Source organism: Molothrus aeneus, chromosome 5, assembly GCF_037042795.1.
Source record: "Molothrus aeneus isolate 106 chromosome 5, BPBGC_Maene_1.0, whole genome shotgun sequence".
Lineage (NCBI taxonomy): Eukaryota > Metazoa > Chordata > Aves > Passeriformes > Icteridae > Molothrus > Molothrus aeneus.
Window position 1 is genome coordinate 49,143,077 of NC_089650.1, and position 13,652 is coordinate 49,156,728.

The 13,652-nt window shown below is 35.0% G+C and overlaps 1 protein-coding gene across 3 annotated transcripts in view; it reads right to left on the bottom strand.

Moving 5' to 3' along the window:
* Nucleotides 1-13,652, bottom strand: part of POT1 (protection of telomeres 1) — a 62,326-nt gene that overhangs the window by 25,250 nt on the left and 23,424 nt on the right. For all 3 annotated transcript variants that reach the window (XM_066550663.1, XM_066550661.1, XM_066550664.1), the window contains 2 exons: nucleotides 11,971-12,101; nucleotides 2,364-2,654 (listed from right to left, as the gene is read on the bottom strand). In XM_066550663.1, the coding sequence (XP_066406760.1) occupies nucleotides 2,364-2,654; nucleotides 11,971-12,101 (422 nt within the window). The remainder of the gene's footprint in view (nucleotides 1-2,363; nucleotides 2,655-11,970; nucleotides 12,102-13,652) is intronic.

Sequence of the window (13,652 nt, forward strand, 5' to 3'; positions counted from 1 at the left end):
AGGAACTAATAGGGCTGGCACCAGGGCACCTTTTGAAAGGAATTTATAAGCTAGTAAAATTTCTTAAAAAAAAAAATCTTTCAGAAATAGTTGGGATTGGGTTTTTTCTTGTACAAATACAAAAACAGATAAACCTCTCTACCTCAGGAGCTGGGAAGCTCTACTTTACACTAAACATGAAAACATCCTGGTTTCAAACTGTCTTGGTTTTAAAAATGAATACTGGAATAAAACCCAAAACTGGTTAAATTAATTCTGAGTAAGAAACAACAAATTGTTCTATTACTAGTCATGGACAGATTGGAGCTAAACAAAAGTTAGTGATAACACTCGATCACCATGATTGGAAAACACTGAAATGGGAGAGACAAAACACCTGTTTTTATCTTCAGCAGAACATGCTCATTGTAGGACTTACCTTAATGTACACAATTTAACTGACACACAGAAAGGAAGAAAGGATTAATAATAAAACTCTTATGAAAGGCATACATGACAGAATAATTTCTAGTGTGTATTCTTTAGTCTCCTCCAATATGACTAACAAAATTCTCAGAAAATGGAAAACACTAACAGCTGAGTGATACCATCTTTATGCCATGTCCAACTTTGCTGCTGTGCAAATAGGAATTAATTTATCAAGTGTTATTTAAAAGCTATGCTACAGGTGATGCACAGAATTGCTGAAATTCATTTTAATTGTCTATGAAGCAGTCTCCACTAGGAACATGAGATCAATGCTAATAATAATAATAATAATAATAATAATAATAATAATAATAATAATAATAATAATAATAATAATAATAATAATAATAATAATAATTATTTTTTCATAGTATAATCAACCATTAATTTAACAGATATACTTGGAAAAAAATAAATGTAAAACATTATTATAAAATGTATAATCAAAAAAATACAATAAAATAATATTTAATGATCACTCAATTTGAGCTGGTATTGAATTGCTTGTTTTGTTTGATTTATTCAGCAAATCATGAAAAAAATCAGAAATCTGTCGACAAGTTTTTAGAGAGGTTTCTTTTCTATCATAACCAGTATTTAATATCAGAAATGGACTTTGCCATTATTGAAAAATGGAGGAATTTAGCAACAGAATATTAATGTAACATTTTTAAGCTTGTCCAACGTATTGTAAAACATATTTAGGTATTTTATATTTTATACTTAATAACTGATCAACTGTTATTTGACCTCAGACTTCTACCTTCCGAAGTCTACCCTAAAATTTCCCCAAGCAATCACCTTTACTATACAAAAGTGACAAAATTAACTTCAGGTCTTACAACACAAAAAGCATGTAAAGAAATAATAATTTAAGAAAGCACTTGTCTCTGTCCTTGCAAAAGGTCTTTCAATGAAGATACACTTATTCATGAACAACTTAATTACAGTCCACAAAGTCATGAAAATTTACTGGGTCTCATTTGACACATATTTCACAAGACATAATTAAATGGAAATGTTTGTAGCAGTTGCAGAATATGTGACAGCATGGACTTAAGGTTTGTTTCTCTGTAGTAATGCATTTCTCTGTATGAGAAAAATCTTTGCTGATTCAATGAAGGAATAATGCCAAGTGCTAATTCTAAAAATATTGTAACAATACAGTTTAACACGGTAGAACCAATAAATAATTTTAAGAAGTCACAAAGTGGAAAATAACAGCTTGATCACTACGTATGTTTTAAGAATCAAGTACAAAAAAAAAATATATAGAAGTCTTGGAATAACACCAGACCAATACATCTCAACTGGGAATATTGTGGAGACCTCCTTTTCATTTAGGTAATGTTAAGGATCACCTTTAGAATCTGCTTTCCTGTTCTGTGGCACTTTGCATTTTGTATTTTCAGTAAGCGCTGATGCCCAGAGTGCTATGTGTAACTAAAAGAAGCTACCTGAAATCCATCATGATAACATAATCCATTCATTCCTTTTAGGCAGTGCTACTTACTGCACCAATCATATCCATCAAATCTAGAAAAACAAACAGTAAATGCTGCTAACTAGAAAACAAGGATACAGTTTAAAACTAACAATATTTTTCAAGGTTAAGAAATCTTGTGATATTTATCTACAAATCTTTGTGAAATTATGATCTATATAATGCCATCTTAATAAACCCCAGTAAAAAAACAATTCAGGTGATCAACTTCAAAGACAACCAGGCTTTCTACTCTGTTTTCATAAAAACAAACAGCCAAGGATCACAGATTTGCTTACACTAAAAACATTTATCTACATAATATTATTTAAATTAATATGTCTGTTTTATTGAAAAATGTATCAGAATGTCTTAATAAACCTAAAAAATTATTTTTAAAAAGGAAGTCTACCTTTAGAAGAAAAGAAGATCCATCCACTTTTGCTTTTCCTACCAGCTGGCAAGTGAGATCAAAGAACAGCATTGGCTGAACACCAGACAGTTTTGTTGCTGGTCCAGAGATGGAAATGTTACTGGCTGCCCAAACACGTAATTCTTCTATTGTTTTCTGTTCTTCGTCCATGAATGTGTACACTCTGCTAGAAGTTCGTGGAACTACTGGAGCTCCTACAGTTCCATCAAATGTTAAGGATGCAAATCCCCCACTGGTAATTCCCTGCATCTGTCCATTGTATTCCCTGATCTGTAATAAAATATGAATGAGAAAAAAAAAGTTTGTATGCATGGATAAACAAATATATTTCTGCTTTATCATGTGCATGGAAAATGGACCATTGATCATTTCTGTCCCTGTTTCTACTGGGAGAACAGAGTCAAAATAAAAACAAAACAAAAAGGTAAAATTAATATTAATAAGAAAACAAAATGTATAAGCAGGAATATCATCTTACACAAAAATTTTTGAAGCGGCAGACTAATACTTACCTGTAACATTTACACCTACAGCATCCTTACAGAGTATTTTATTTGCACACATCAAAATATTTGTGTGGGGAACATATCAGGATGGGAATAAATGGGGAACTAAATGCACAAGAGAAATTAATTTTTAGGGTTTACGCAGCAGAATAATGGCAAAGTTATTATAGATTCCTGTTTTTGGCACCTCCCAATAGCCATTTCCCAATATAAAAAAATATATCAGTTCAAGGAGATACTTGTTTTCCATAAAGCAAGCAGTGATGAGCTTTCATTCCTTGAATTATGAATACAGCTATCACAACTATTCAATGTCTATTGCCCTGCTCATGCAGGTCTCCTGAATCCTGCTGATTTCGCTGTGTATCTGCTGCCATATGAAACACAGTACTTCAAGTCTGAAGCATTCCTTCAAGGGTCTACTCTATTCCTACTGCTCCCTGCAATTATAGATTTATCTGTATCAAAGCACTGCATGACTCATTATCCAGAAATCTGAAACAGTCTGTTTTGATTAATCCCTTTCTAATTAATGCAGGGTCACCAAGTAAGCAGTAACATGCATGAACATGGCATTTGTGAGACAGTTTAGTATGGGATTCCCAGTGCTCAATTTCCAAATGGTTGAAAATCCCACTGATCTGAAAGTGCAGAACATGCAATGTGTGTCAGAAGTTCTAAACAGCAAAACACTGCCAATGATTTAGGCCTATATTTTATAAACATGGTGAAATTTAAAAAGCAAACAAATCAGGCATTCATTGACCTTGGAAATTCATATGCAAACCAGTTCAATTTGGTGACAGGTACTCCTTTAATCCCTGCTACTCTGACATTATGCATAAATGCATTAAGGGTCATCTTTAAGATGAACCTTGATTTACTTAAACATTCTTCAAACCTGACCAATGGAACACATCAATTCAGGATGAAGTTTTTTTTCAGTGAAACACTGAAAAGCTTCGATCTTTTAACCTCACATTTAAATATTGAAAATACAAGAAAAGCCAAAGGACAAATAAGGAAAATACATGGTTTCATAACCAATTTCCCCCCATTATCTACAATCTGGAAAAACATGTTCCCCTGTAAGATTTACTTTAGTTCTTTAGTTGCTATCACTGGCATTATATTCCATAGCTTCTCTAAACAGGTAACATGCAGAGGGGATGAAAACTCTCATCACTTTTACCTATTCATCCTTTATCAAAATATACTTCAAGAGTATTTTTCATATCTTGTCTGACATGTCAAATGTTTCTTGAAGTGTTTTAATTTCTAATTTACCTATTCATTTATTTCATCATTAGTTCTTTAAAATCATCATAAAAATATCTTGATTTTTTTCTTAGTAAAAATTCTATCCTACTCCTCTGCAAAGGCTCTAAGCCTTTCACAAAACCAGAAAGGAAGTACTTTGTCTCCCTGGGCTTCCACCATCAGTTACTCTCTTCTTTTCCCAAATCCTTTATGTCATGCTTTGAGCATTCAGGAGGCTGACATACTGTACTTCTGACATCTCCCAGTACCCTCATTTAGTGAATTTGAAATCAGCCTTAATGTTGGAAGAGGCAATTATAAAATAATAAGTAAAAAAAAGAAATAAAATATGTAAGAAGGTAAATCTCAACTGTCATGAAGAGAAAATTACCAATGATCTTTAGCAAAACCAGATGTCCTCAGGCACAGACAGGTGGAGAAGCCCCTGAGTCCCCTCAAATGTAAACAGAATTCAACAATATTATTCAGTGAACAACAGAAGAAACAGAAGAAAATGTAGAGTGGGTTATAGAACAAAGTATTTCACAGCTGGAAAATTATGTGTGCTGGACCCACAAAGCAGATGATGGCCAACAGAAATTCTCTGGGCTTGTCCTTGGAAAAAAAAAATCATTGCTAAAGTCATGAAGGATCACTGGAGTGTAAAATGAACAAAATCTATGGAAAAATGTTGTTTCATTATGGCACTCATGCAGATCTCAGATCAAGTTGGGCACTGATACTGTAAAAATGCTGTTCTTTCCAAATTATTTTGAAATTGAATTAAATTTATAAAAGAGTCAATCTAAGACTTTTGCATATGACAATGATTTCCCCTTCAGGAGATTTTGTGTCATTTCTAGAGGATGTGGACCTGTTTTTAAAAAAATTGGTGGGGGAGGGTGAAGCAGGGGGTTAACAACGAAACAGGGCAGACTGCTATCTCTTTAAAAAGTCCCTGAGAATTTTAAATAATTTCAATAAATAATGGTTGCTAAATAAAAATATCCTCTGGGACAAAAAATGGAGCAGATAAAATGCATTTAGCTTGTTCTAAGCAAGTAAATTCCAATACATATTGCAGGAGTCTTTGGCATGGTTTCTGTAAACTAAAGAACAATAGGTGAAATGTCACCTCAATAAACTACATGGACAATAAACTCTAGTGATTTCTATGGGGTACAACCCTATACTGAATATGGTTATTGAAAAGAAGCTAATCTTGAAATATTTATAAATAGATTTACAGCAAAGTAAAATACATCTTTTTTTTTTCTGAAGATGGTGTTATTCGTTTCACTAAATGGAAAAGTGTGATAGTAAGTAGTGTATAAAGCTGGAATAATAGCATCTCCACGGTAGCTTATCATCAAAACTGACTGTTAAATTATAGAAGCAAAGGATTATTATGAAACCACTGCAGGCACAGATCATCTTAGAACATCAAAAAATGCCTAGGGAAACAACATATACCAAACTAATGTATGTTTTTATACTAAGAAGGAAGAGCTCAAATTTTTGTGATTGTCACTGATGATATTTGTGTGAAGGAAAGTATCCTGTCAGAAAAAAACCCACCAGAATGCATCTGGTATATTTCATTATATTTTGTAAATGTTTTCTTATCTTAAGTAAATAGTCTAAAGAAATTTGGATAACAGAGGATGCTGATTTTATTTTCTTATATTTTAATAATGTAATTCTGGTTTACTTGTACTGCCAGCTGTATGAACAGAGAGATACTAATGAAACAGAGAAGTCATTTGAAGTATAAATTAAACCATTTTGAATATGTTCAAATATCACAGGAAGAAAGCTGAACTATACAAACTATGTGGAGGCAACTCCTAAAAGAAAACTAACAAAGATAGTCACATGGAAGTAAAATGATTTTTTTTTGAAGACATGATAAACACATTTAGATATTAGGACCATAAGTGATAACTTATTCTCTAGCATTCCTGAATTGCTCCCTGCAAAGTAAGATTGTTTGATATTGGAATAGGATCCCAATATTACCGGGTGGAATGTGCCTGGGCTCTTCTGGCCCTTGCTGCTTGACCAGAGGCAGCAGCTGTGGTGTTTTCTCCTCAGAGACACCCCCGGCTGGCTGTATGCTGCAGCTGGCACTTGGAACAAGTCCAGACAAGCAGGAACTCAGGTTTACCTCTAGTGGAAAGGCTTTAGGTGAGGTGAAGAGGAAGAGGAGACAGGTCCTGCTGGAGAGTTAATCCAGAGTTTTATTCCATGGTCACAGATCTCGGAATCTTGGTAACAGCTCCAACAGCACCAGACCGCATGGTCCCGTGTCTTTTTAAGCCCGGGTAAAGGGGGAGGGGAAGGGGTAGGTGAGCCACCAACCAGGTGGGAGGGGGGCAGTCTCAGGGGACAATGACACCTGGACTGGCCAATGACCCCAGGGCCGAGAAGCATCTTTGGAACTTGACCAACCAGACGACGCCCTTGCTGCAATGTTAAGACTGACGGACAGCACTTAGCAAGAGGGCAAGGGGGAGGGGAGGGAGAGGTTGGCACACCTGGGAAACTGGGATAGGGATAAAATAAATAAATATAAAATAAATAAAATAAAACAGGATATTGCTCCACACTGCAACAGTTTGAAACATCTGTAGCAATAGAAACACAAATTAAAGAAGAAAATGAGCAATGTAATGTATTTTATTTACCAATTCAATTCACCTGAAGATATAAGTATTTTGTGGAAAAATTTGTATGCAAGAAGCTTATATACTTAAGTCAGTTGAAATAATTTCTGGTTTAGTAATTTAAAAAGCCAGCAGGCACTGTGATACTGCTTTAGAAATTCTAATAGAGTAAAAAATTACTATTTTGGAATATTTTCTACATATTAAAAACCTGATCCAGTAACTTGACCAAAAATACTGATAGGAAAATAATTTTTGCAAATTGCTAAGACTTGAAATTACAGAAACACTCTATCACTGCCTACAGTCATTATTTCCTGACATTATTTACTATAGGAAAAATACTTGTTTTTAATTTAAATTCCATTCAAAGTGTGTTGTATGCCTTACAGAAATTTTGAAGGAGAACCACAAGCCATATTAATACTGACATTTCTAAAAAAAAAAAGTTCTTTTTTCTGTATTAAAAAAATTCTCCTAACTGCTTACCATAAAAAAAATTAATTCCTTCCACTCTTCAGAAAAAGAATTTGAAAACTGGGTAGCAGTGCAAAAGACACACGCTCTTCAACATCTTTTTTAGTAGAAAGTCTCAAACCTAATTTTGGCCAAGTTTATATATTTGGACCACATTTTCTCAGAAGACACTAAGAGTCCGGGAGCTCTATTCTGCTGAAGTTTAATGTTCATGCAGCATGCTATACATCCAAGCTCCAGACTTTCCCCCTCATCCTTATCAACCTGACAGCTATGGCTAGAGCTGCCCAGGAATAAGAAGTAAGCAGATATTTCTGCTGGGTCTTTCTCCCAGTACCTTCCATATTGCATTAAGTAGAAAGAAGAAAAGAAATCAACTTTCATTGGACAAACTGGATTAAACTAAAGGAGAGAGCATAAAGTGACAAGGAAACTGCTAGCTAAGTGCAAAAATAAGATTGCTCCTGGAAATAACAGCAGATTGTTTAAAGATCAAAGTAAGCAACACAGTGGAACAAATGCTATGTTAAATATTACTAGATTTAGGAGAGTGATGCACAAGAAGAGAGACAGAACAGAACTAGTAAGGATAACAAAAAAGGGAGTGTGATACTTCTATGCTATTATGAAGCCATGCTCCACATATTTGACATTCAGATTCCCTCTCCTCTGTGGACAAATACCTTAGAAATTCACTAGCAAAACCTACATCTTACACTTGTCAATCTACTGATCTATGAAAGGAACAACTGTCTATATTGTGGCTATTAAATCCTTTTGCTCAAAGAGACTATGTGTTTACACTGTAAATCTAAAGAGTTTGAATCAGATGAATATGCAATTAATAGCTTGCAAGGAATCTGATTTTCCTGGTGTTTTTCTCCATTTTTTTATTCTAGAGATCTAGGATGCTGCATTGGGCATGGTGGTATTTGGTCAAGGGTTATATTTGATAACCTTGAAGGTAACTTCCAATCTTAATGATTCTTAATCTTAATGATTCTCTGATTCTGTGATCTAACCACAACACTAAAACAATAGGATTATAATCCATGGTTATCCCAAGGTTAGTAAATGACAGTTACTGATGTCTGTGCAAACTCAGTTCAGCTCATGATGCATTTATGTGATGATACCATGTTCCACAACCCCCAAGACCCTATTTTTCTAAAGAATATTTTCTGACATGGTGCATGACTTGAGAAGTGCAGTGGTGATGCAATAATACTGTCTAAGAAAGAGGGTGACAGCTTTAGAATTCCGACTTCATCTGTTACAGCAACTGGCCCCTATGTACAGAAGAAGATAAGGTTCATGACAGGAAGAGAAGAGAACAGCATCAGGATTACTATGACAAAAAGCTAGAGAATTAAGGCTTTGCAATTGCTACAGAGTTTGCACCATGCCAGGGAAGCCATACAAGTGAAGTTTATAATCAGAGGTCACATGGATCACACAGCTCTCCAATGCTGTGCATTCAGGAAAAAGGGCCACCAGAACACATCCTGGGCATCCTGACTGCATTAAACAATTAGAATACACTGAACAAGATGAACACCAAAGTAAGAATGTGCTTCACTCTTTCCAATCCTCAAACATTAAAATGGAAATCAAATACCAATTCTCTTCACTGGAAGTGAGGAAATAAGTTCTTGTTTGTGAATCACTCAGAGGTAATAAGGAATACTAGAGAAACGCTGACAAGGAAATTAACCATTCTATCACCATGGCAGGGTTTGAGGCATTTTAAGAAAGGCAGAATACCAGCCAAAACTCCTAAGTCAAGGGAGTATAAAATATTGCAGGCTTAGCCAGTACCAGCAGATTGCCCCTTCCCACTCTTTAACAGTGTACCATTAGGCATTAGTTCTAAGATACTAAGAGCATTCACAGTGAAAAATAAACAAGAAGGTCCAAGAAAAATCCACCCAAGAAAACTCTTTCTTTGCCATGAAGATAGTAGGAGAAGACTAGACAAATAGATCACAGGCCTGGCTTTTATACTGGGAGAGGGGGGGCTCACCTTCCACAATCTCTGCAGAGCACTGATCATGGCTGAAAGCCCAGGTACAGTACTGTAAATAACTAAATTCTGTAATTCATGAGAAATAATCATAGGATGACAAGCATAAAGATACACTTCAAGAAATATTAACAGAAATGTAATAAAACTAGATAATTTTCCAGTTCTATTACTAAGACACTTAAAATTATCCTTCTCTGAAACAAATACTAAGCAAATTAAATTACCCTCTATCCAAAGTAATTCCAAAAAAATCCTCTTCATTAAATTCTTATTAGCTCTGGCCATCAGATCTTGCCAACATCTCTGTTACTAGAGAAGGAGTTATCCATTAGAAGCCAAAAGTGTAAGTGGAAGCAGTGATTTTTAAAATGTGTTTGCTATTAATGTCAACTTCCTGGAAAGCATATCTGGGGCAGACAGAACATGAGGACACCACTGTAATGGCTGTGTATATCTATCTGTCCTCACTGGTAAGCACAGCTTTCCTGTGGCCTCTGCTACCCTGGCTTGCTTTCCATTCAGCAAGCTAAGAAAAGGTGATTAAAGCCTGAAGACCAAAGCAGGAAAGAGTGAAGGAGAAACTGCAGAAATTGTAATTAGAAGTCATACCTACTATGCTGCTTGTGGCTGAAAGAGAAAGAGGTCCTTCCCAGTTCATTCCCAGAAGCTGGCACCAGGCTTTTGTGTCAGACTTCTCTACCTGCTCAGAGCAGATGTGAAAACTTCCAAAGTACCTGTTACTTAGTCTGGGGTAATCAGAACATTCCCATCCAGAAAAAGATATCTTAGTCACTCTAGATCATTTTCACTTAGAAAGTAATTAAACAAGCTGTCAGCTCATGCATCTGAAGAGACATAGATTGTGAGCAGCTGGAGGTCTGTTAGGACTGGAAACCACTTAGAACAGCCCAACTGTGATGGAAAAAAAGGGTGAGAAGCAAATTGATAGATCCTCTCTTTAAATACTGGAACATCATCTCAGAGAATGATAAAGTGTCAACTGACAAAGATTCTAGAATTCCAGATCTCCTCAAAAAAGTGATGTCAAATCAGAACAGTGAGGTCCCTTACCTGTGCTGTATCAGTAGGCTTCCTTAGTAAGTTTGTGATAATAATAAATAGAAGTTAGACAATACAATGTTTGTATAAAAGAGGGTGCATACATAAATTTCCTGACAGTGGTCTTGTTTATTTTCTTAATGTGTACTTAGAAATCCAATACTGACTTACCACAACCATACAACTTTTCACTTTTCAATGCTACTATTTTGACCAGTCCCTTTCTATTTCTTCACATTTATAAAACATGTACTCTGTTTTCAGAAGCAATAAACAAGTTATCTCCACTGAATTTCTGAAATGAATGTATCTGTACAACATTTACCCTGATGGATTCAGAGAAAATATTAAATTTAGCGTAAGACTTTCCCATCTGAAGTCAAATTAATGAACTTCCAAGACTGATAACACATCTCAAGTACTGATCAGCACACAAGCTTCAAAATGTAAGTACAATTTAATTCCACTCTTATTACATATATAGATGACCTCAGAGAAACCTGATACTAACCCAGAATAGGTTAGCTAATTTCTCTCTCAATTGTAAATACTTACAATATAAAGGAGTAACTTAAGACTGTTTCTGAATCTTAACAAGTTCTTTCTTAACAATCTCAGTAGTATGACACTCAAATACTGGATAAATCTTACCACTTTTTACATTTGTTGTCATGGGGTTTTCTTCTTTGTTCTCCTGCTACAGCATTTCAAAATGTACATACTTAGTACTACAGATATTTATCCCTTTTATCATCCTTTGGTACAATCCTAAATTTCCTACATTTCTTAAGTTTCCCAGGATACTCTCAAGAGTGTTCAGATATGCAAACTGGGAGGTTTTTCGTTGTTGTTTTATTCTTGGTGTTTTGGGGTTTTTTTTTGTTTTTTACTGGCCTCTTTCATTACATTCAATTTCTGCTATAATTATTTTCCATAAAAAATAAATATGTATGGTTATGTTGCAAATTAATGGGAAAATCACATCTTTGGTCCTATTATGCACCTCTTTAACCACAGTCCAGCATTACAAGATTTCTATTCATTCCCTGTAGGGTGGCTCCCCTTCCCTATACAGTTGCAGCAGGCATAAGACAAACACCCAGCAGAAGCAGTATCAAAGCTACAAACAGTTTCCTGCATGCCCTTTGATACAGATAAATAGGGAGTAATGCAGGATAACACTGGAGCAGCAGCAGGAGTGCACGGCACACTAACAAGCCCAGACAGATTCCCTCTACTGGAGTGATTCTCCAGCTGACCTTAACTGCTCCACAACAGAAGACCTAGAGAAACTCCTCAATCATATCAGTTTGAAGAGGAATAAATTGTGCTGATTTATGTAAGTTAAATTCTATCCATCTAGAAGTGCCACATGATTTTTTTGTCAAGTAGTTTAATAAATGTTGTTGTTGAAAAATGTAATAGTTTACTTTCAGTTTTGGTCCATACCATAACCATAGCTGTTTTAACAATCAGCTGCTTTATCCAATGTCTCCAAGAGTTAATTTCTGTACATACAGAACTAAATTATTTCTATGGTCCTCTCAGTGCAGAAAAGCAAGCACATAAACCCCCCACATCCTAGTACATACCTTTATTCTATGAAATCGAACAATATCTCCAACTTTGTAAATTTTTGGTAGAAAATCTAGGTTTCCACTAAAAAGACTGCACGTTAACTTCACATTTGATTGGTCCACAAGTGTTACAATTGAGCAATAATCTGTAAAATATAAAAGTGTCTGGATGAGTAACAGGCATTATAGAATTATTAATACACAGATACTAAATTTGGGAGGAACATCCCTATGGCAAATTTATTTTTTTGCTATGATCTGTGTAACTTTTTCTAATTTAATTTTTTTACAGTACCATAATAACTGAAGTGTGGCCCATCTTTTCAATAATTAGCCCAAATAACTGAAAATGAAATGTGTGATTAAGCACAGCTCTGTGTGCAAGAACACACAAACCTTTTTCTTCTGTCTGCAACAGGCATGCTATTCTTTCACGTTTCAATTACTTCTACAAAATGAGGCACATATCTACAATTTAATAAAATAATTTTCTAAGATTTATTTTGCACAGCTCTCTGAAAAGGTAATATGTTCTACAAGTTCTACAAGCAAATTAAAGCATAAATTACATATCCTTGATTTCAACAAAACATGCAAGATAGATATATATACCACAAGAACAGAGTCACACGGTGGTAGCCAGAAAGTGAAAATATGAAATATGCCATTTTGAAGTTAAACTTCATAGAATTTCACTTCTAATAATGAACTAAAAAGTAAAATCAAGACAAGATACAAAGATGACAATGCAGATCAGCTGAGAACATAGAATTTGTGGATGACATAAACAAAACCTGTACTTTCCAGTTCAGCTCACAGAACATGTGTGCTCTGATACCTTATAAACAGAGTAAAAACACATTTGCTCTTTCACAACATGGCAGCTGGTAACCTACCTGAGAAACCAAGTAGCAGCAGAAAGAAAGGCTACATCCTGGCCCTGATCTCCTGTACCTCCTCCTGTCCCTCCAAGAGACACCTGTAACCATAGCCAGAGGAACAGAGACTAGAGAGGAGGAAGGAGGGGTACCTGGAGTGAAGCTGCACCTGGGAAAGGTGGAGGAACAGTGTTCTCCCTAACTGTTCAAGTATTTATTTGTTTCTCAATATTAGATGTTTATGTTAACTGGCAATGAATTAAATTCCGCAAATCAAATCTATTTTGCCCTGACAGATACTTTCTCATCTCTTAAAAAGAGAAATCCAAACAGAAGAGAAAAAAAATCTAAATGATCAAAAACCCCAACTTCCTTTAGCTGTAATTCTATGAGACACCTGGTGATAATGACACTATACCAGTTTATACAGCTAGGAACTGAACAAATGTGTTGTAGGTCTAAAACAGTCAATGAAGTCCCCATCATGCACATTATGAAGATGCAGACACAGAAGTTCTTGCTAGACAGCTTTGAAAGAGAATGCTATCAGTCTAGTAAAATTGACAGATTTGCCTTATATAAAAAAGTTACATGAAGGCAGTCATAAAAAGATGATTGTTATATGTAAACTCTCTGAACAGATTCCCTAAACATGAGGGTAGGTATGTAAGACTGAATAAAATACATGCTTCAAAAGAAATATTCTTCCATTTCTAGCACATATACCCTTAAATTTTGCTATCATTTAAACTTAAAAGTTTTAATTCCTTAATGATTTGAGTGAATGAAGGGTGAAAGAAATCCAATGAAGGCTTACCA